Raw genomic sequence first — 24,043 nt, 5'->3', positions numbered from 1 at the left:
AACTATTTGCATATTGCTGTTAAAGTTAGGTGATTGGAGGGAAATCCTTCCTGACTAGGCTCTAGTGTTCTTGTAGCAAAGACAAAGACAATTTTCTGTCTGGGGGAAACAGCTGGCATCATAATTTTTCTCCCCTTCACTTGAGCTGCTGTTCTTGTTCCCCAACACTTTAGAATCCCCCAGGGATTATGAGCATTTTAGATGACGTGTGTGCCACAATGCACGCGGTGGGAGAAGGGGCTGACCAGACACTGCTCCAGAAACTCCAGATGCAGATTGGGACTCATGAACACTTCAACAGCTGGAACCAGGGCTTTATCATCCATCATTATGCTGGAAAGGTAACATGGAAATAACCCCTGAATTCTCTGTAATGTATTTCTGAGGAAAGAAAAGAGTCCTGAGAGGAAGGGGGAAGCCCTGCAGAGGGCTGGCTTGGTTTTCCACAGCCAGATTCTCTCAGGAGAGCGTCCCTTCACAGTGCAGGGAGCTTAGGACAGAAATGTCATCACAAATGGCCCTTGCTGCAGAGAGGAGTCTGGGCCTTGCTGCTCTCAGAACCAGAAGTTAAATGTAATAAATGAGTGCCCCATGACTTTTATTAATTGTAATCTCATTTGTTTAATACAGTAGCAGTAAATTTAAAGAATCCAGAAATAAAAATGATGTTTAAGTGATGATACACCAGTAAAACTGGGAATACAATGTGCAGTTCTAGCTTGTTTGGTTTTATTTCTCAGTATTCATTGCCTTCTGCAGTTAATAACAGTAAATCCTTTTTTCTTAGTAAAATTCGGTATTAAATTCACTTGTTCACATGTCATGTTCCATTCACTAGTTCCATACATTTTTTAAAATTTGATTTCAAACTGAATTTATATTTAAGAATGAAACTCCTTTGTTGTGAAAAAGTTTAATAATACATGCCAGGATTTAGTGCTCATTGTAGTACTTAAGTTTTACCAGACTAACCAAAAAGTACAGAACAGCAACTGATGAGGACAGAATTTAAATTTTCTTTAATTATTGGGTTCTCAACTTACCACAAACAATCCATTTCCACCTTGGCCCAGGTATCTTATGATATGGATGGATTCTGCGAGAGAAATCGGGATGTTCTTTTCACGGACTTGATTGAACTCATGCAGAGCAGTGATTTGTACGTAAGCAAAACTCACTTCAAGCTGGGAATGCCGTGGTGGTTCTGAGGGGCACAGAGGGCCTGACCTCTCTGCTTGGCACCTGCTGACCTCCTCTGGGTAACACAGCAAATAACCCAGGGCTGCACTAGAGCAGCATCACTCCATTACCCTGACCTTCATTTCTACCGATTGGACCAAGGGAGGCACTGCAGTGTCAGAATCAAATGCTGTAATGGCAGCCTCAAGCAAGGCCATCAGTGCTCTGGAGTCCTCTCAGAACAGGCACTGTTTTGACAAACAAAGTAACATTTCTTTGTGATGTATTTTAATTAATTGAGGATTATTTTGTAAGATGTGCTTTTCTTCAAGTCTTCTAGCTGTTTGGTGGCATGGCTTTCAGTGCTCACTAAAATAGCAAGGGGTCTCTGTGAGGAATGAGACTCATGGAAAGTACTAATCTTAAAATAGATTTCATATAACTCAAGATTAATAGAAACAGCTATTTATATTCTATTCAACTATCAACTTTTACAGCATATTCTTTGACATGCCTGCATTGAATCGTCTTTCTATGCCAACCCTATTTTATAAATTCTCTCCTAGGCCTTTTATAAAGGCTCTATTTCCTGAAAATCTTCAAGTGGACAAGAAGGGCCGTCCTACCACTGCAGGCAGCAAAATCAAAGTATGTCTCCTTTTGCAGTGTGTGTGTAAGTGGTTGTGTGCTTGTGTATGAACAGCTGAATAAATTCAAAAAAGTATTTTTCTTTTTTTCCTGTCCAGATATTTTTAAAGATAGGTATTAGGAATATCTTGATGCCGAAGTGATGCATTGTTTCAGTATTGTTAGAATTGCCCAGCACCGGTGTTGGTGTTCATTAAATGTTGTATTCAGCTGCATCCTACAGCTGTGAATTTTCAAAACGAGCAGTTGATGGTACTTGCATCTGCATAACGAGTGAGCCACCTCACTCAGCCTCTCAAGTCCTACAGTTAACTGCAGATAATTGGTCTCTTTACAGTGCAGAAATCCTGACCCAACACCCACCCAGTCAACAGCAGACTGCTGACCACAGAGTGCCTTGCCTAAGGCAACAAGTGCTACAAGGCCAGGGTCTGTTTGGAGACTGATTGTAGAATACACATAGATTACACATGACTTTGCAAATCAATATTTTACCAATCTCTTTTCTCAAATTTCACCCTGACAGGTTAATTTTATTTTTATATTTAATTTATTATTTTTATTTATAAGTTATATTTTTATATAGAAGTTTAAATGTATTACATAGCTGGTGATAATGGTGTCTTCTATTTGCTGATAAGTTTATTTTGAGGTGCATATTATCCCAAAACACTTTGGTTGTTGGAGAAATACCAAAGGCAACTGTATCTAGCCAATGGAATCATCAGCAAATGGTTGATAATTGTAGAATTCCCTCAGGATTTACCCTGTTCAGCTCAGATCCTGTTGTTTCCCTTGGTTTTACAGAAACAAGCCAATGACCTTGTTGGCACCCTGATGAAGTGTACACCCCACTACATCCGCTGCATCAAACCCAATGAAACAAAGAAGTCTCGAGACTGGGAGGAGAGCAGGTATGGATGAGCAGAGTGTGTGAGGAGAAGCAGTGCTAATGGTCAGAAGAGGCCACCAAAATCCATAATTTGTAATTGTACAACCTACAAACAGAACGACTTTCTCTAAGCCAACAGAAATGAAATCTGGCATGACCTCTCCTAAACTTTGAAGATAAGTGGTGATAACTTAGTCTAAATCAGCACTTAGCATATGCAGCTCTTAGCTTTTCTCCTGCCAGTTATGAATAACCAGCATTTGCATGAGTAACACAACCAGTGTATATATATATATAAAAAGACTCAAGAATATGCACACCAAGTGTATTATTATCACTTCTAACTTAGGCTTTATGCTTTGAAAAGAGCTTCTATTAAGAAGCTAAAAAGCCAATAGGATATCTGTACCTGTTTTTATGTATCAAACCTGCCAAAAAGTGTCTGTAACCAACGATGGAGAAGGTTCCTCTTTTACTTCTTACATTTAATTTAATTAGCCAACTCTTTAAAAATAATTCATTGGAATGTTGTATCAGGTGATTAGACATTAAATAGATGTCTAAATGATCCATTTGCTTTATCACATCTCTTTTAAGGCATCTTTAACTTCATGGTGCTTATAGCATCTTCCTCTTCTCTGGAAAAAGTGCTGCTCTTTTTGCACTGCGGTGGGTGCTCAGGAGGATCTTTAATCTATGTGGGAGCCTAATGTAGGTAGCATTAATTACTATATACCAAGTACTTCTGAGAGTGGTAAAATTGCTGATAAGGCAAATTGGTTATTTTTACCTTGGTGAAACAGCATGCAAAGTCTGATAAAAAGCATTCTTGGACAAGCCCAGCAGAATTCCCTTCCTGCCTTTCCAGCAGACCAGCACAGTCACATGCAGATGGAGAGCGCTTACAGAAGCTATTGGGACTGCACTTCAGAGTTTCAGTGAGGGCTTGGCAGTAAATGTAGACCCTCTTTAGCTTTTCTACCCTGAAAATCCTACTGTGCAGCACTTAATTTTCTACTGACACTGGGGACCAAAGGAGTAAACTAAGTGATCCTGGGAAAAGTATTTACAAAACCTATAGCTAAAAATTGAGGGGCTTTTAAAATCAATCATTTGCATATTGGGAAACAGGCCTGTTATTGTGGAAGGTGTTGCTAGGAAACCAGTGAAACAAATACAGTCCTAGTCAAGAGAAAAGGAAAGCTTTCAGGAAACCCCTTTAGCAGCAAAAATGGGCAAGATTTCTTCTTGTTTTCCTATAATGAGGATGGTGTGTTATCAGTAGCTGCTGTATTTGCCAAGTGAAATAGAAAGGATTGTATACTATCAAGGTCAGACAGAAATGGAAGTGCTGCTTACAATGGTAATCCTTCATCCCTGGTAAAAGATCCAAACGTTCTCCCATTTCAATCTGTGCTTGCCCATTTACTGTACTAGGACTTCACTGGGGCACTTAGTGACAGGTCTGGGGAAAAGAAGGTTATGTGCATGTGACAATTCAAAGTTCAGCTTAAAATTGTAGCTTCTCAGTTTTACTTTGAAAAAGATTTGAGGGAAATTAAAAACATAATTGAGTTTATGTGATACTTTGCTGATAGGTTGATTTTTAATTTTTTTTTTGTTTGATTTTTCTTGTGTGGTCACATAATGCTGCATCATACACAGGCTGCCTTAGTCAGTGTAATGGGAGTAGCAATTTGCTTATTAGTAGCAGGTTACTAGACCATGAAAATGTAACTGAAAAAGGAAAAAAACCCTTTCACAAAGCTGGTCTTACTTCATGCTCACAGAAGCCATGGAACTCCACCTTTCTGCTGCCATTGAGTAACTCCAGAATATTTAGCACTGAAGCATAGGCCTTGTGTAATATCTGAACCTTGTATAATACCTTACTTAGTCCAGAAATTGGGGTGTTCTTGAAATGTGTTTTTGTTCAGGTCCTGGCACAGCCACTTGGACTTGTATTCAAAACTGCTGCATTAGCTGAATTCCCAGACCCTGACCTGCTTGAGGTTGCTGCCTGGAGGGAGATTTTCAGTGTGTCTTTTCTCAGAAAGGAAAGGAAAAAAACAGAAAAATGTCTCAAATTCTCTGGTGCTGGACACTGATACTGGCAGGACAGTAAGAAAATGGGAGTAGTACTGTTGCTCCAGTGCATTATTCCAGATGTGAACAGGAGGGAAAGCTATAAACAGGAAAATGTATTTTTGTCCACCAACTTTGTACTGTACCAGAATTCTTGGAGTGGGTACAAAATATACTTTATTCCTTGAACACAGCAAGATTAAAATGTGTAGTAGTCTTTATTTTAAGCTCTATGAGCAATATCACTCATCATTTAGTAATGTATCTCTCAAAAGTGGTCTTGAAAAAGAAGGAACAACTGAAGTGATTTTGTCATTTGTAGAAAGGGATTTCAAAAGTTTTTTCCCTTCATACTATGAGTCATTTGAAAAAAATGTCACAACAAAAAAAGCCCAATGGGCTCTACATTTTATATTCAAATTTAACTTCTCAAAATAGCTAGAGAAATAACACTGAATTAACTGAGTGTTTCAGGATTTGAAAAATATTTAAAATCAGAGAAAGCAGTAAGCAAAACAAAATTAAATGGCTTCTTACAGGCTCACTTTTTAAAAGTTGTATGTAAACAGATGCTCTTTTATATACAGTTTGTTAAACTTGCAGGACTGAAATCTTAACGACTGCTATAGTTCAGACTGAAAGCTGAAGCTTTTATACTTTGCCCTATAGAAGAATAGCACCAGAGTGAAAAACTGACATTCCTTCTTTCAGCACAGGACTTAGATGAGAAAATTAAGGAAATGCAAAGGAAATCAGCAACTGACATTCTTCAAATCAAATCACCAAACATTAAGTTGTAGACCAGCAGGATATGTAAGATGAAATAAAAAAACATAAATGTACCACGGGTCTAGAAGGAGGAAAAAGTGCAAAAGCTTTCTTGTTTTGCTGTTTTTCTGCTTTGCATTTCATGGGCACATACTTGTTCCCTGGTTAGAACCTAATTGGAAGTGCTTGGTGTGGCAGCTCTGATGGTGTTGAGATAATGATGACAGTTCCCATGTGCAGCAGAGTTCCTCTACAGCCATTAACACTTTCTGTGGGACTGGTACCACCTCAGCTTTTGTTTGTCATTTAAAATGTGCCATGGATGAGTCATCCATTACTGGCTTCAGCCAGTCTTGTGCCTATCTTCGAATTCTTCCCTTGCAGCATGGTAAAATTAGGAGGAATTCTAGCTTTTCATCAGTATGCTGACGTGGCTTTCTTCTTTGTGATTCTTTGTGTAGTGAAGGTTTGGCATGAGGGGCTTTTTCCAGCCATCAAATTTGGTCTTTTCTCCACAACAACGAGGAAAAAAAATGTTGCTGTGTTGCTGTTTGAGCTATGTAAAGCATAGGAAAAACCTTCAGTAAGAGAACATAAACCAATTTCCCAATTCCTTGGATACCAGCTGTGTAACTGTATAGGTAGTAGTTACTTGGCCTTTTATAGATTTTATTATTACCTAAGAAATTTATATGCAAATTACTTTGGAGATGGGAAGTTAAACTGGGAAAAAATGCTAAGGTTAACTTGCTACATATTACAGTGCTGTAGTCAACCTGCCTGGAATATCTTTCCTACCAGGCAGTATGCAGGGTAATGTGCAAAAATAAATTCATTTACCTGTGCATGAATTTTAGCAATCAAAACAGTTAAACATGACTCAGATGTTTAAGAATGCCTCAATCCACAAGTATGCTGAAATTAAATGGATTTTAAGCCTTGCATTGTTTTTGTCCCCAGGGTAAAACATCAAGTAGAATACTTGGGTCTGAAAGAAAATATTCGAGTCAGAAGAGCTGGCTACGCCTACAGACGGGTTTTCAAGAAGTTTCTGCAGAGGTAGGTAACACTCATTTAGAAGAATTGCTATGAACAACAGCAGGGTTGTTTACATGATGAGAAGAGAACCAAGAGGCTGCCAGTTTTGAAAACTTCTCATTTCCCTTTTAGCCATTTCTCCACATGTGCCATGCTCAGTGATCTTGATTACACAGAGATTTCAAAGTGCTTTAAAGCCTGGTTTTGTGTTATTGAAAGTACTTCATCTTTTCTGTAAGCTTGCCCAAGGCCTCAGTATTTGTAGTGCTATGAGAGAGTTCCTCAAAGTTACAAAGAGTTCAAGGAGCTGCTGCAGTGCCTGAAATCTGAGTGTCCAGCTGCAAGTCCTTGTCTAAAATGTTACTGCTCCAACTCTCCCCAGCAGACAGAAGGCAGGTAAAGAAATCCATGCCTGCCATTCAGCCATTGCAGTGTAAAGAGTAACCTCAGCTTACAGCACTCGTTATTCTTCCACTGCTGTTCCAACAGCTGGGAATGGGTACAGCTCAAACCTCTGCAGCTGCTCACTGAATGAATGAAAGCAAGTCAGAGCTCTGGAAGATCAATCGTGTTCTCAGTGTCTTAGAACCAGCTGTTAACGTGATTAACTACCTCCACTAGCTAATGAAATCCTCTTAAATAAGAGCAGTTTCAAGATTTATGCAACATTCAGCTTCTGGTTTTCAGAAACTGGAGACATACAGCTAAGAAGTGCCCAAACAGGCTTTATGTTATAAATCAGCTTTTGTTGGAAGTCTTTGCACTGAATTTGAGAGTATCAAATGAAAACCCAATCAGTTTTTGCAAGGAGTGGAGTATAGTTAATCAGACAGCACAGAACAAAGCCATTAGTAATACTTCATGATAATACCAAGAATATTCAAATAATGTGGTAACAGTCAGACCTAAAATATCTGAAAGTATGGACTTAATTTTCATTATGGAACAATTTTAAATTCCTATTTCTTCATGACCTTCAAGCCCAGACATATAAATATGAATATGCTATAGGCTGTGTTACCTAACACAGACTTTAACACAGACTGTTGCTGAGACAAATAACAGATTTATACTGTGAGTTAAATCTAGCCTGAACGCAGATTGTGAGGGCAGGGAAAGCCCTGACAGTGCTGCACAAAGGAAAGCTAGGTGGTACTTCTGAATCCACAGACAACTGAAACTCCTCTTGTGGAATTCATCCTTTTGTTTCAGATTAATCAGCTTTGTTAAATTTAACATTTTGTTATGAGTAAAACTCTTCCTGCACCCTTTCCATTCACAGTTCCTAGCATCCAGAACAGGCTCTGTTCTGACCCCCTGAGTCAGTCAGTGTGAGTAAAAGGGGGCTGAGGCATGGGATGGACAGGAAATGCACGCTTGCACACTTGTTTCATCCTTGGCAGCCCCATGCAAGTGGAGATTGCTGAGCTGAATAAACTTTTATGTACAAAATTTACATTTGCATGCAAAAAGCCACAGTCACTGAAAAGGCCTGTGTGTTCCCAAGCGTCACCAATCTGAAAGCTGAGCTCCCACTCCCTGTTCAGCCCTCAGACCTAACTGCTCACTGGGAGTTTACCTATCTGGGGGGCAGTCATGATTTGAATTTGTTTCAGAAGCATGTTAAGGACACATTTAGTGCTTATACTGAAATCATCTGCAAGATCAACTTACACAAGCTTAACAAACCTGGATTCATGGATAGTGACATGACTGGTTTCATGGGAAGCATGCACAAGGACACTGAAGTGCCATTGCTGAACAGCAGTGAACAGTGAGAGTTGTCACATTATCAAACTGTGACATGCTTAAATAGTGCATGTTATTGAATGATCTGTTTGTTCTCCCTGTAGACCACCAGTAAAATGTATGAAATTATTTGATGAAAAAGGAGAGTTTCAAATCTATTCTTACTTTGTACCCAAGAGCTCTATGTATATTAAAATGTGTATTAAAAGGTCTTGAATCACAGTCTAGGGAATTACAACAAACTGATCCATATTTGATCACTTTTTTCATGTGTTGAATAGTTTTACTAATAAGCATGATGTAGTTTACTAAACTAAACTTAAGCATGCCTAAGCCATAAAAAGGAAATTGTCAAAAGTAAAGAATACAAGGTTTTGGGGAGAAATTAGTCTCAACATATTTAGCTGTTCTCCAGTCTTGTTGTCAAAGGAGCCTAAACAGCTGTTGCCAGGGAAGTTACTTACCCACAGATATGCTGGGGCAGCTAATGCCCAGCAGTGCTCCTTCAGTGGGCAGTGGAACGAGGCAGCTTTGTAACTCCAGCCTGGCAGTTCCTAAAGCCCAAGTGAAGCCTGGAAAAGTGGGCAGTTTAAAAGGGGCTGCAACCTGGCATCTACTTCATTCTCAGAGGTTTACAGAGAACACCATGAGAGAGAAGGCTACATGCTTCTTTCTGTCAAAGACAAATTAGAGCACTTCCCTGCTCCTTCTGGGCTCTTTGTAGGGTCAGTTCCCTGTGTGCCCTCAAGGCAGCACCAACATCACTGTTGCTTTCTTCTTCCACCAGAGGCCAAGCCAGAGGCTTCCTGGGATAGGGCCAGGAATGGCTCATTGCTAAATGCAGCCCAGCTGTTGAGCAGGTGGGTTAGAAGCACAAGCTGGTCTCTTGCTTAGAAGCAGAAAAGATCTTTGTAAGAATAAGGCAGAGAGAGAAGGCTTGAGTGAGAAATTGGATGTGTGATTGGGAATCAGTTTTGAGTACCAAAGATGTAGGTATTCAGATCTGGACCACAGGTCATTGCTGGTGAATAACCTATCCCTGGACTTAAGCAGATTCCAGCAGAACTTCCTGCAATGAACTGCTGCAATTACCAGACAGCAACTTCACATCTGGAAATGGGAGACTCCAGGGCACTGTTGTCCTTCTCAGTTGTTTGGTCCCACTAAACAAGAAGCATCTTAATACTGTGCATCTTCACACACACCAAGCCCTGCTGCCATTGTCAGCCTCCCCTGGGGTAGTGCTGGCCAAGAGTCAGTGGTGTTCTGCTGCTGCTGCTGTTTGACTCCAGGTTTTAACCTTTTCTGCTTGGTGGTTAAGGTATGCCATTCTGACCAAAGCAACCTGGCCCTTGTGGAAAGGAGAAGAGAAACAAGGAGTCCTCCACCTGCTTCAGTCAGTCAACATGGATCCTGACCAGTACCAGCTCGGGAAGTCCAAAGTCTTCATCAAAGCTCCAGAGTCTGTAAGTGTGCCAGAACACAATTCTTTAAATGTGCAACTGTTTGCTGAAATTAAAGTCCTGCCTGCTCAAGTTGAGCATGATACCTGCTGAAGTGGGGGAAGTGTAAAAATATAAGACAAATGCATCTGAGTGCATCTGTCATAGGGGCTGTGTAGAGGACACACTGTGTAAGGCCACTGCAGGGTTTTGGTATTTAATATAAAGAGAATTAAATGCATCAAAAAGAAGAAAAATGGGTTATGAAGATGCTTGAACATTGGTCCTCTTCTTGTAACAAGAACTACTGATGAAGGTAGAATAGTCCCTAGGGATGATGAGGATATGTTACACGGCATGGAGTAAAACAGTGTTCCAGAATGCTGGAATGCAACTTGAAATCCCAAAGAGAATATTAGGGAAGCATCACATGGCTGGTTTTATCCTGTTGCTACTAAGTTGTGCAAAATCTGTTGGGAAGAAAATTTTCTTACTTTGCTATTCAGAGAAGTTGTTAAGGAAAATCTGTGCTCTGCTCATCCTCACGTATTCCTGATGCATCAGAAGCAATGGGGCTTAGTTTGTGTAGCACAACTTGCAGCTGAGCATTGATTTCTTGGTGCTTTATCTGAAGTTAGATATTAAATAAAAGCTGAACGCTTCTATGGCTATCATTTGCTGTTCCAGGAACATACATTTTTCTCTGTAGAACAACAGTAATGCAGGCAATGACGCTGCTGTGTCCGATCACATGGGAAGATATTTGTTAAAGGCAAAAAAAGAATGCTTCTCCAAGTCATAATAGAAATTTTGTTGTATCTACCATAAGAAGGGTAAGATACTGTTTAGGAATAATGGGATTTACATTCCTGTCTACATCTGAGAAACATACAGCACAGCATGTAGTGCTTGAGATGTTGCTTATTACAGTACTTCAGGTGGCATGATAGCAGAGCAGAAAACTAATATGGGATTGATCCTACTTGGTCATGGCAACAACAGCCAGCCAGTTCTGAGGGAGTGTGAGCTTTACCTGCTTCCTCTGGAGCACAGCTGTGATTTCTTTCTGGAGATTATTGGGAGTTTGGTCTTATGAAGTTGGTGTGATTTCCTGGTGTCTGTCTTCTGTTCAGAAGCCAAGTGGCAAGTGCTGCCGTGGGACTGATGGATCCAGTTAATGATCTGTACCCCAACATGATGTGCTACTGGCTCTTTTGAGAGGATGGCATTGTTGCCCAGTGGAAGCATCTTTCCATCCTGATGCATTTTTGTGATGCTGAGTCCTGTTTGCATGGATGTGTCATTTAATGGTGTACCTGTGAATTTTACTGAAGGGCAGTTCTGCAGGTTAGGACAGCATGAAATTGACTGGAAACTTCTTGGGGTTGTGTTTTGATTTGAATTTAAATTAATGCTTTCAATTACTGTATATGTTTTCATTTTTTTTTTTTTTTTTAATGCCCTGAAATCTCTTTTAAATAAGTACCAAAATGAGTCTGGGCTTTTTTTATTTTATGTTGAAAATGTTTATATAAACTGAATCTTTTAAAGAGTAATTTATCTTTTATTAAGAAAGACAATCATCTTTCATCTTATATTACTAAAGTATTGGCTAGGATTGTATTGCCTCTGAGAAAAATAATCTTTTAGACAGTAAATGAAATTTTTTTTCTTCCACCAAAAAGAGCACCTGTTGTGGTTAAAGATGAAAAATACTTGATTTGCTTGAGAGTATAAGGGGAGGCTTTATAATGCATATTTTAGGAAAGGGCTTATATAGTAGCTTTATTTCTATAGGTTAAGAATTTTAGCTCAGCGATTTAGTCAAACTTCCTTAATGGTGATCTTCAGCTGCAGAGGAAAGATTATTTTGCACTGAGGTTTTGCAATTAGCATTATTGTTAGAGAAATAAACGGTGAGTGTTCATGAGAGACAGCATCAATATTGTCACTGTAACCTGAATTGCACAAAGGCTTGGTCGTGGCCCTGCTGCAGCTGAGGATGTTTTTGCACCAGGAGCTCTTGTGCCTGTGCTGAAACCCCAGCCAGTGCTTGTGTTCAGGAAGAGATTTTAGTTTTTTTAAAAATAAGTTTGCTGCAGATGGAGAATTGCCAACTGTGAAATAAGGTTTTATGGGTGGCAGAAAGGCTTCATTATTTACATTTCCATCACACACCTGAATAAATAACTCTGTACAGGAGCAAGTGAGATTCTGAGGAAATGGTTTGCACCAGATCAAGTTTCCTTTCTCAGATCAATATGAGCAACAGTGTTTTTCTAGATTTGCATGGTTTAGAGCAGTAAAGTAAAAAAAAAAATCCTAAAGCCTAGCTTTGCTTCTCCATATACCCATTTTTACTAGTTTTATCTCTTGAAAGCTAGAAGAAAACTCCTGTGAATATTTAAAACGCAATGTGGGGAAATAACAAACAACAGTCATGTCAGTGGACTGATTGAATGCTCTAATTTAGCCAAATGCTTGTGCTCCTGATAAGACAAAAACCATATTCAACTGAAGTCTGTAAAAGGCTATAGTGAATATGCTGTATCCTACAATAATTATGAAGCTGTTCAAATGCATTGAATTTACACATGTTTTAATAGTACCTGGGAAATTCTCAAAAAAAGGGGGTGCACCTTCCATTCCTGTTTTAATAAAACCGTATTTTTGCTTGATTTCCAACATTCTAGACCCAAAAATCTTACTGTGTCATACTTGTGAATTACAAGGTCATAGTTACAAGTCCTGCAGCCAGCTGACAACCTTCAGTGGTGAGAGAGAATGGAGCCAGTGTACATGAGGGCATGAAATTCATCCAGGGAAGAAAGTTGTTTGTGAGCAGTTATGTTACACATCGCACAGATCCTCATGGATATGGCAGCATTCTGACAAGAGAAGTATGAATTCTGGAGAATGTGTGGATGGAAGCTGAAGAAATGGCCAGTGGAGAATCTTGCATTGCACCAGTAGAATATTTCAGGGACAATCCATATTCCTCTTCCTTTATCATGGGGTCTGGAAGTTAATGGGTAGACTGGTAACAGCCACAGCCACTCTAGCATCAGAGATTTCTTCCAGAAAGGCCACCTTAACATTCCAATCTCAGATCCCACAGTTGTGGAGGAGGCACCAGCTTCAATCTAGAGTGAAATGCACTGGAGAGCTGTCAAAAATAAAATAGAGCTTTTTCTTGAACTTTGCATGTAAAATGTTTGACCCACCCCACTTCTCTTCCACAGCTGTTTCTGTTAGAAGAGATGAGAGAGAGGAAGTATGATGGGTATGCCAGGGCCATCCAGAAGGCCTGGAGGAAGTACGCAGCCAGGAAAAAATACGTGCAGATGAGAGAAGAAGGTAGGTCAGAACTTCTGATGGCAGGGACTTCACACACACATGGTTCCAGGAATGGTGGACACAAAGGGAAAGGGAATCTCTCCCTCTCTGTAGGCAGAAGTTGCGTTGCAGGTAACTGTCTCATAATGATTGCACTTTGTTGGACCCCTAAGATACCACTGATGAGGTTGACTGCTCTGCATACACAGATCTCTTGGACTGCCCACAGTTTTGCTCTCAAATCAAAGCCAGACTGAGTAGGACAGAGATCAGAGATGCTATGCAGGGGAGGCAGAAAACTTCCCACAGTTACACTGATCTGAATAATCTGTAGGTGATCAATCCATGGACTCTCCTGGGACTTAGTTGTGTGTGATCTGGGCTGTGTGAATGAACATGCTGGGTTTGGAAGGGTTAATCTTTACTTTCTAGCAGTGAGTGACTGAACTTGCCATAAGTGTATTTCATTAGGAATGGATTTACTTATCATCTATATCCTTATCTAAAGGATTAGTAAGAGTGCTTCACTGCTTTTCCATATTAGAAACAATTTGGTTATCACTTCCCAAAAAATTGTGTGAAACAGTTGGCTCTTTGAGAGCATGACTTTAGGAAATCTGGTAGATGCTATTAATCGATGTTTGTGTTTTGTATTTAAGCATCAGACCTGCTGCTGAACAAGAAAGAGAGAAGACGGAACAGCATTAACAGGAATTTTGTGGGAGATTACATAGGCATGGAGGAACACCCCGAGCTGCGCCAGTTTGTGGGCAAGCGGGAGAAGATCGATTTTGCAGACACTGTAACTAAATATGACAGACGGTTTAAGGTGGGTGGAACAGCAACGTCCCCTAAAGATGAGCTCTGCTGCGAGTCAGAGTTGTTGTCACCATCCTGTCCCAGGAAGTGCCCAGCTCAGGGTCGCAGGACTCGGCTGTGTATTTTCAATGTTGTGTTTCAGAGCGTGAAGCGAGATCTCGTCCTCACTCCCAAGTGCATTTACCTGATCGGGCGTGAAAAGATAAAGCAGGGCCCAGAGAAGGGCCAGGTGAAGGAAGTCTTGAAGCGGAGGATGGAAGTGGAGAGAATTCTTTCTGTTTCTTTAAGGTTAGTACTTGGAATGTATTTTTACCATTGACAGTCGTTTGTGTAGGACAGGGAAAATAAGTTGATTGATGAAGTGGGAATTGAAAGCTCTCTTTTTGAATTTGCTTGCTTTGGGTTTCAGACTTGCTTCAGTAACCTTTGAATTTCCAATTTATCTCTTGTCACAAAATCTGCCATTACTGAAGAGAAAGATTATAATTGTGACTTTAATAGCACATGGTTTTTTGCTAACAGCAATTACTGTAAAATGACTAAATAGTATTCCTGTCTCTCAAAAGGGTTTCAGCTATTCTATTACCCTGAAAAAAACCAAACCTCTGAAGCGAGGCTGTGTAATTAATGATGCTTGGACTTTGTTGTGTTTTTAAAAATTAACCATGAGTACTCTGCAAATGTCATTATAATGCTGGCTGTATTTGCTGACGACATTTTAAACCGGATGGTGTATGCTCTGATTTCCTTGCAGCACCATGCAGGATGATATTTTCATTCTACATGAACAGGAATACGATAGTTTGCTCGAATCAGTCTTCAAAACAGAGTTTTTAAGCCTCCTATCTAAAAGATACGAAGAGAAAACACAAAGAAAACTACCTCTGAAATTTAGCAATACGTGAGTTATGTTTTTTTTCAATGGGCTTTTAGGGATAAATGTTTTGTTCTTGCTGCCAAGGCAAATGGGTGAGTGCAAGTTGTACATTGTTTACAATAATAGGAAGTAGCATAGTGTAAAACCCTGTATGTGCAAGGAGACCAGACTTTGTGCTTGCCTTGTCAGAGTAACAGGTTAGCATTTACCAGGGCCACTGGACACTTCCTGCTGTGTGTGTGCATGGAGAGCTGCCTTTGTTCTCCTGACCGTGGCACCAGGACAGGGCCTCTGCAAAGCTGCTGCTGGAGACTGCAGGGTGAAAGAATAATTCTAAGGAGGCCTCACTTAAGCAAATGATATTGGGAACATTTTTTAGAAACAAGTGTGAAAACTCAGAGCATGTCTGATGCAGTTTGGCTGTGAGGACATCCTGGAAACAATCCCAACAAACGTGCTTTTGTTAATACTTCCACCCACTAAGGTGATCAGCAACCGCAGGCCTTGGATTTGTATGTTTATTTTATTGCCTTCAAAAAGGTGGAGGAATTTTGAAAAGCAACAGGAGATCACTATTTTTGTTTGGAAAGGGTGTAGAAGGAGAATTGAAGTGAGGAACATTACTATAGCAAACACTCCCCTACAATGGGAATGCAAAGCCAGTACCAGGAGTAAACACCATGTATTGCACTTCTGGGGTCTTGCCTAAAACCCTGAGTTCAGTTCAGAGCAGATGGATAGCATGGAAATGCTGGGAAAGAACGTGTGTGTGGGAAAGAATGTAAAACAAAGAGGCTGAGGTGTGTGTGTATGCAGAAGTGTTCCCTTGCAGCACAGCACAGCTCCAGAGCACCCAGGGCAGTGCACAGCCACGCACAGATGCACCAGGGTGCGTGTACCTCTGGCACTGTGTGCAGGGAGTGTCCACAAACCAAAGCACTTGAGCAGCGCTAGCAGAGACGGTGGCTCAGAGCAGACACATCTCCTACTTGGATCTTTGCACATTTTTATTCAAAGCTCACTGTCCTCTCCAGTTCTTTGAGAAGCTGTACCAGGAAAGTTAAAATGTCAATTAAGAAGAACATTTAAAAAAAAAAAGCATGGAAAAAGGGTTTAATTAGGTGGTTATATCAGCTGAGTCACTCATGGAATGCAGATTCTCCGTCTAAGCTTTTAATTTTGTATTTCTAAGTTACCTGCTGCCAAGCAATACTGCCTTGATTTAATGTAGAAATTCTGTTTTTTTTCATTCTTGTGTTCACACACTTCTGTCAGACTTGAAGTGAAGCTGAAGAAGGAGAGCTGGGGGCCCTGGAGTAGTGCTGGTTCTCGACAAGTGCAGTTTATGCAAGGCCAAGGAGATGTAGCTATTCTCAAACCAAGTAATAAAGTGCTGCAAATCAGCATTGGACCAGGGCTATCAAAAAATTCCCGTAAGTAAAAATTTCCTCTAGAATTTAGGGGTTTATAAAATCAGAGAGTGGTTGACTTGTTCTATTCATGCTTGGCTCTAGCCTTACCATGTCCTTTATTAATTTCTCTGTAACACACAAAGATCCTAAGGATACAGCAGAGTCCCTTGCTGCTCTACACCTGTCAGTGTTCTGGGCCTTGCTTCCTGTAGTTTCAAGAAGGCTTTGCTTTGTATCATGCAGCTGAACTGGATTACAAAAGGGAGAATATCCCAAAGTCATCCTTTTTGCACCAAATCCTTTATAACAGCCTGGGCAACCCTGCAGGAGTCACATTCCTTATTCCTGAAGATCAGCTCTTTCTCATCACAGAAGAGGGGTCTGGCAGCCAGCTAATAAATGTAATTGTGAAGGGGAAACAGAATGTTGCTGGTTTATTCTAGGTCCTACTAGACGGAACCTTACCCAAGGCAGAGGATATTCCAGTAGGTCTCAAAATCAGACTTACCCTATGAGAGCTGCACCACCTCCTCCAGGTAAGTCCTCTTAGCTTGGGCAAAACTGAATTCCAGATGAAGGCTTTTGGTTTTCTCTTGTCATCTGGCAATTCTTACCCATTAAAAAAAAATATGGTAACAGTTTAAATTTCTCTTTGAAAGATCCTGCCTGGAAAGCATCTGTTTGTAGGCATTTTATGAAGTGTCTTGATGGATATTCCCCCAGAGCTGTCCTGCTTGATGTGATTGTGATTTGTTCAGACACTGAATCTAAACCTGACCCTGTAGCCATCTCCACTGTGAAGGGTACAAGCTCCGTGCTTATCACGCCATAGACAAAGCTTTGCAGTGAAACTGCTTTCAGAGCCAGCACAGCACAGAATGAAACCTGTGTCTCATTGTCCTGCCCTGGCAGACACGTTCCAACTCCTGAGAGCCCTGGTGCTGGGACACAGCAGCTGTGCCAGAGATCAGCACGGCTCTTTCTGCAGGGGACCGATGTCATTAGGGCGTTCCACTTCTGCCCTGGGCAGATATGATTAATTTTGCCTGTGAACTCACAGAGGAGAACAATATTCTATTGACTCAGTGTTTCCCAAGAGATTTTTTACTTACACTCCCAGAGTACTTTCTTTTTAACGAAGAGTCCTCTTTCAGTCTGCTGCTGTTTACTGAGAAGCACAATGCTAATGGTGGAAGTTAGGCGTGTGACCAGTCTCGGTCACCAAATGAAATAGACCATTCCAAATCCTCACATCTCTATGAGTCAGACTAGATTGTGTGATCTGCCAGAACTGGTAGTGAAGTGGGAAATTACTGTAAGAGCTGACCTGTCAGCAAACAGAGATTGTACAGCATCAGTTAAAGCAAGGACAATCTGGTTTGTATTTTTGAAAAGTGTTTCAGCAGTTTTATAGATAGAAATGGTGTTACTGAAGTTAAGTGCTGTGTTGACCCTCGGGCATTGGGCTGTCACATTTAAAAGGTGAGTATGCTTTCCTACAAACCTCTCCATACGTTACAGTTACATGGCTTTTTGTTTATTTGGTTGTTTTTTGAATGTTGAACTCTTGGAAAGTAGCCACACATAGCTGGAGAAACAAAATTGCAGACAGGTGTTACAAAAGAGTTCCAGTTAAAATGTCCAGACTTTCAAGAAGTTTGAAGCCATGTCATGATTTGTGCAAATTCCTCCTTGAAAGTCCCAATTATCTCTGCTATTTTCCCATCTTGTTTTGAAATCAGTGATGCAGTAGCTGAACAGCATGTTCTGTTCAGGTTCAGAATAACCCAAACCTTTATTTATATCACCATAATGTATGTGCCATGCTGGCTTGGATTGCAGAGTGGGGTTTACACAGGAGTCTGTGACCCTTAAGTTCTGCCACAGTACCCAAGAACATTGGAAGCAAAGACCAGTGTCACAGGCAGTAGGGTTTTCCCAGGTGCTGTGATTATGAATTCTCTCTGCACAGCTGTTCTTTCAGCTCATGTTTAGCAGAGGTAATCACAGTAACAGAGGAGAGGGTCACCCATATAACTGAGGAAACTGATTTTTAATAGAAGCATAGCTCCTGTTTTGTTCTGTAGGGGTTTTAGGAATGTAAAGTATGCAGATGAGCTCTTTAGGCCCTAATATTGCAAGTAGCTCAGACATGGGTGGGTTTGCTTTAAATTCAGGTTAGAGGCATAATTATTTATTTAAAGGCATATACCTATGTCAGTCCTAGACAATTCAAACTCCTTTTCAACTATCAAAATAGCATCAAGGCATTTTTTTAAACAAAACAATAAAATAGCCCAAACACCCCCCACCCGCATACTTGTTAAAATAGACAAGTATTTATAGTGACTTAATAAAAACAGTCAAATTCCTTGAGTATGTGGTAGACTGAGTTTGAACTTCAAAAGAGAAGAAATTCTGGCTAGCTTTGGATTAACCCTTACCTGGATAAATTGTTGTGCAGTGTTTTAGAGAGAAGTTGGTTAGCTAACCATGTTAGTTAAACTGGAACTCAGCTGAGAGCTAATCATTGTGCTTTTTTGGAACACCCAGGGCACATGTCTTCAACCTGAGCACAAGTGCATGATGTTGGGAACCCAAAACAGATTGCCAGCAGACCAGAAATCGGGTATAAATCAACATTTCAACATGATTGTGGTTTTGGATTCCTTGATAGGTGGGGCTCTCTGAGAGCTGAGTGACAGCTAAGCCATCAAAGGTTTACCTTTACTGAGCTGGCATTGGGGCTGCATGCACTCACACTTTATTTATTTCTAGGTCAGCAGCAAAATGGATTAATAAATCCCCCCCAATCTGCAGCCCAGCCCCAGATGCCAGGAAATCAATGGGCCAATCAGAAGAACCTGTTGTACACAAGTATGACACGACCAGCTTTACCACGGCAAACGTCAGGAGGATCAGGCAAGATTTCACAGCAACCACAAAGCTTGGATTTCTTGAAAGTACCTGACCAAGGAGCAGCTGGGTAAGATTTTACATTGAATCTGATCAAAAGGTGTCCATTTTTGCAAATAGTTTTACACAAACTGTTCATGACTGATGAACTCTGCATTAATCACCAGGTTGTGCTATTGAGCTGTATTCAAAGGTATCATCAACCATTCCACCAGATTCCAAAACAATACATACTCCATCCTAGACCTGTAGGAATAAAGGTGAAGCAGTTCTGGTTTAACACCTTAAATTTGAATGCTGAAGGCCTTAAAAAAAATTTTACGGGTTTGCAGTGACCCAACAGTTTCTATTTCAACTCAGCCCATACTCCACTCAGTAGAACATTAGTGGAGCTTGACTGTAGTGGGAATTTTGAGGGTCACTTAATTGTCAAAGACTGCTGCTTATTCAGCAGTTCTAGGGATAAAAAAGAAGAATTTAATTCAGAAGAAGCAGTTTGCTGCTGACTCCCATGATCTGCATGAATGGGGGTTCTTGAAGCCAGCAAAAATATATTTATTTCTAACCATATCAAGAGCAACTTTCTGTACAAGCAGTCCTGTCTCAGCTGTCTGTCAGCAGACAAACTCCTTAGCAGGTGTTCTGCACTTCTGCTGCTGTGTGCTTCAACAGGCTGATTATTAAGTGGATTAGTTACAACATTAGTGAACATTACACACTTCACAATTATCAAATAGTATGTAAATGTGCACAACTGATAACTGAACTGAAAGTGCACAAGGTTCCTGGGGAGCTTTCTAGTTCCTAAACATGGAGCCCTCAAGCAGGGTTAGGCATGTACAGAGGTCTTTGCAATTGTACTAATGGCAGTCATCTTAACCCACTGTGCCAAGTGTCAGATATAAGATATTTCAGGCATATTTAGAGCATTTTTATGTTTAAGATTAATGTTGAAATAAGAAAGAAATCAGAAAGAAGTGACCACTGCTACTTATTTACCACTTTCAGCACATGTTAACAGGCACATTTCCGTCTTGTAGTAACTTCCATGGTTTGGGTGGTGAAATGTTGTCACGTCAGCTTCTTCCTAAACTCTTTTACTAATACTAGACCTTACTTTGTCTTGGGACTACCGTTCATGTAACAACAACAACACATAAGCCATAGGCTAAAACCAAAACCAAACATGCCAGGTGTTCTGCAGCAGTAACAAACCTAAGGAAGTACTCTCACAAAAGTGACATTCCCAAGGCTGTCTTCCTGAGCATTATGAGCTCCTTTATTAATACACTGAAAAGAAACAAGATAATTGTATTCAGCAGTGGATTTCAGACACATTTCTGTGCCTGTTCCTTTTCAAAAGGAAGCTGTGAGCTACAAGAGGTGTGAATTTATTATTTCAAGACCATAGCCATATATAAGTAGATATAATTTTTAAGGAGTAGAATTAGGTTTTTTAGTAAAGCTGCCAAGAAGGATGTAGTGGTACCAACAATTAGTACAAGACCAAGATTAAAATCAGCAGGCTCACCCCCAGCAGCAAAACATCTCATTTAAGATTCTGTAGTTCTACAGTAGCTGCACAAAAGCTGAGATACTTTCCAAGACTTGTGCTGAATTCCTTCATTTCCATATGCAGGTCTAGGTTACATGTCTCCTATCCTGAGCAAAGGCAGTAGATGCTGAGGACCAGGAGAAAAATCTCTCCCCTCATAGATACATTGAGAACTGAAGCACTGTTATAATCCATACTACAAATCTTATTTTCTGGTGCAGTTCACTACAAAATTATAATTAGAGGTTTATTGACAAAATTAAGCCTAAGATTTCATGTAAGTAACTGTAACCCTGTTGTGCCAAAGCTGTGTTATCATGGCATTACGTGACATGATCGCAGTTCATTCTCCTCCACATCATTACATTACGGTTTTAGTCATTCAGCACATATATTATTAAACTGACATACTGAGTCTAATACCTGTTCTCTCTTCCAGCCTGTATTAGCTGATGAGCTGGCAAAATGCATTTCTTCCCTCTTTCCCCTTCCTAATCTTTGGAGTGGTCACAGCTGTGACAGTTTGTGCAGCATCTCCCCTGCTGCTTCAGAGTTGGCTATAACAGAACAAGTCCATAGATGGCCCTGGAATCTGAGGCAACTTAAGAGATACGAGTCTCTGTTACAGCTTAGTCACAAGAATGGTAAAGTAGCAAGCCTGTGAGCTAGAACTTTATTTTTGATACTGAAAACTAAATCACTGGTGACTTTGGGGCAAGGGGAGAGACACAGCCTAAGCTGTGTAGATACCAAGATATGCATGAACCGCATGTGCACATTTGCTTCCATTTCAGCCGGGACACTAAATGTCTTCTAAGCATTTGAACTGCTGTTGGGAAGTACCTACTCATCCATTTCCATTGGAAAAAAATGGAAACTCCGTCTCTTTCACAGAGAGGTCTCACACTGCTACTTTTAATGGTTGTGACATTCAAGAAAATGTGTTTTCCCTTGTTCTATGATGTTCTTTAAAATGAATTCATTAAGAGGGGTTTGCTAAAGCTGAGGTTGAGTCCCAGGCCCCAAAGCCCACGAGCCCTTGCTGTCCGCAGTGTCCGCAGGCAGAGCTCGAGCCGCCCGCCGCCGGCCGGAGGAAGGCCCAAGCCGCAGCCCAAGCCCAAGCCGCAGGTGCCGCAGTGCCGGGCGCTCTACGCCTACGACGCGCAGGACACGGACGAGCTCAGCTTCAACGCCAACGACGTCATCGACATCATCAAAGAAGGTACAAACTTGGGTACAATTCTTTGAGGTCCATTGCCACAAGGAGTTAGGACAGCTCTTTCTGAGCCACCCCACTTCCTCTTCTCTTGTTAGGCTTACAAATTTCCATGATGGCTCAGGGGGCAGAGAAATCTCCATCCACCCCAGTCCAACCTCTTCAGTCAAGAGCATGCCAGAGAGAGACCAAGGACCTGTCACTGGGTACTGCCAAGCTGTACACTTGGACAGTAATTCTGGCACTGGCTCTAGAGGAAAATTAGCCTAAACCGTAGCTGTAGCACAAGCAGCAAAATATAATTAACCAGTTCCAGCTCCAGGTCTCCAAAGCACCCTCCTCAATGCAAAATGATGTTGCCAAAAGATGAACACTTTTTAAAAAAGTCTGTCCCCTCATTTCTTCCCAAGAAGGCTCTCCCCGAGTGGCACAGCTTTGCAAGGTTGCACCAAGTACACAGGAAAGGCTTCCAAAGCCTCACCCCTTACCTTGCTGTCCTTTTTGCAGATCCTTCTGGCTGGTGGACAGGAAGACTACGAGGGAAACAAGGTCTATTTCCCAACAATTATGTTGCCAAGATTTAAAAGACTGCCAGACAAAAATTGGTGTAAAGGTACCAGTGGTTGAAGATGTTTTCCCTTGCCTTCAGGACATTGTTCTTCCAAGGTCTGCCGTTCTCAGCAGTATTTTCACCAGTAAATTGTGTATGAGTGGGAAATCACCCAAAGCACAGACTTTGATCTTTGTCTCAGCACCATACAGTAATGAACTGACCAATTATTTATTATATTTAAAACCTGGTTTAAAACACCTGATAAGTGAAGAATGCTCAAACCTATCATCTTCCTGAAACGGGTGATTTACAGTCTGGAACCAGGGACTTCAGAAGGGGTGTGTTTAGTAAGTGCCTTCAGCTGAATATCATAACCTTTTTAATTATCTACTGAAGATAATGTTAAATGCACATTTCCTCTAATGCAGATCATTCTGGGGAACATGTTAATAAGTATGCTGCTACATGTCAAAAAGATTTAGGCTTATTTGGGATATTACCATCTAAAAATCTACTGTGATGGTCTATTTAAGTAATTCTGTACAGAGATGTAATGGAACTGGTTTGTGTTTGCAGGTGTGTTTAGGGACTCCAACAGGCACTGTAAGAATTTAAAACAGAAAACCACATAGTACTGTATGCTAAACAATGTTGCCTTCTTCAAGATTTATATTATAATATGGCTGGCCCATGTTGGATTTATGTTTAATACTCTGCCTGTTGTTATAGGAAGTGTCTTTATGCAGAGCTGTACATTTATAGAAATAGTTATATACTGTATATAAAAACTGGTTATGATAGAAACATGTATAAAGGTATAATGCAGTAGAATCCACTGTTCTTATTATGAAGTAGTACTGCTAGAATTTTTATGCCAGGTACTTACAGATATGCACTACTCCTTCTCCTTTTAAATAGCAAAAGCACAGGTGTTACTGCTCAAGTCTGATTGCCTCCCCCAGCAGAGTGGCTGTTGCTTGCCCTGCAGTTCTGAGAATTCCTGCTTTGCCTTTTGAACCTCCATAAAATAAAATACAGGAAGATCAACAAGTTTGTTCTCTGTGCTGTTTGTTCTCAAATAAACAGATCCCTTCACAACAATGGCTTTGGGATTTTACTACACTGACTTCTAAAGAAACAACCCCTTTTTTGACTCCAAACCAAATTATTTTCCCTATGCCCAGCTGAAGTGCTGTGCATTTCTCTCATGTGAAGAGCAGTTAAAAAGCCCTGCAGATATTGGTATTAAAAAGTTGCATAAGCTTTAAAATATAGCTAAAAGTCTTGAATCCCTCCCTCCTAAACCGTTGCCTAAGTCTCACTTAGGTACATAAACTCCATCTTCTATAGAAGCTGTTTCTAGGAGCCAGAAAGGAGGATCTCACTCCAGAGGAATAATATCCACACAAGGAATGAAGCACATTTTTCAGAAGACCATTTGCAGCAATTACTTATTGCAGGGAAGAGAAAAATCTCCTGCTTGAGGAGATAAAAAGCAGTGTCTTTACCATCCTTCCCACAGGGGAGCACTGAGGTCTAGGTCAGTTCTGTAGCATCA

The 24,043-nt window shown here is 40.7% G+C and overlaps 1 protein-coding gene across 1 annotated transcript in view; it reads left to right on the top strand.

Annotated features, from left to right (window-relative positions):
* Window positions 1-23,535, top strand: part of MYO1E (myosin IE) — a 77,035-nt gene extending 53,500 nt beyond the window's left edge. Inside the window, 15 exon segments of the mRNA XM_058846616.1 lie at window positions 174-341; window positions 1,074-1,159; window positions 1,746-1,827; window positions 2,635-2,741; window positions 6,533-6,631; window positions 9,681-9,825; window positions 13,044-13,158; window positions 13,797-13,966; window positions 14,099-14,244; window positions 14,711-14,857; window positions 16,109-16,266; window positions 16,689-16,781; window positions 19,024-19,231; window positions 21,769-21,938; window positions 22,440-23,535. Coding sequence (XP_058702599.1) covers window positions 174-341; window positions 1,074-1,159; window positions 1,746-1,827; window positions 2,635-2,741; window positions 6,533-6,631; window positions 9,681-9,825; window positions 13,044-13,158; window positions 13,797-13,966; window positions 14,099-14,244; window positions 14,711-14,857; window positions 16,109-16,266; window positions 16,689-16,781; window positions 19,024-19,231; window positions 21,769-21,938; window positions 22,440-22,516 — 1,971 coding nt within the window. The 3' untranslated portion in view covers window positions 22,517-23,535.
* The last annotated feature ends 508 nt before the right edge of the window (window positions 23,536-24,043 follow it).

The sequence above is a fragment of the Poecile atricapillus genome, chromosome 11 (assembly GCF_030490865.1).
Source record: "Poecile atricapillus isolate bPoeAtr1 chromosome 11, bPoeAtr1.hap1, whole genome shotgun sequence".
NCBI lineage: Eukaryota > Metazoa > Chordata > Aves > Passeriformes > Paridae > Poecile > Poecile atricapillus.
This window is presented reverse-complemented; position numbering and strand designations above follow the sequence as displayed.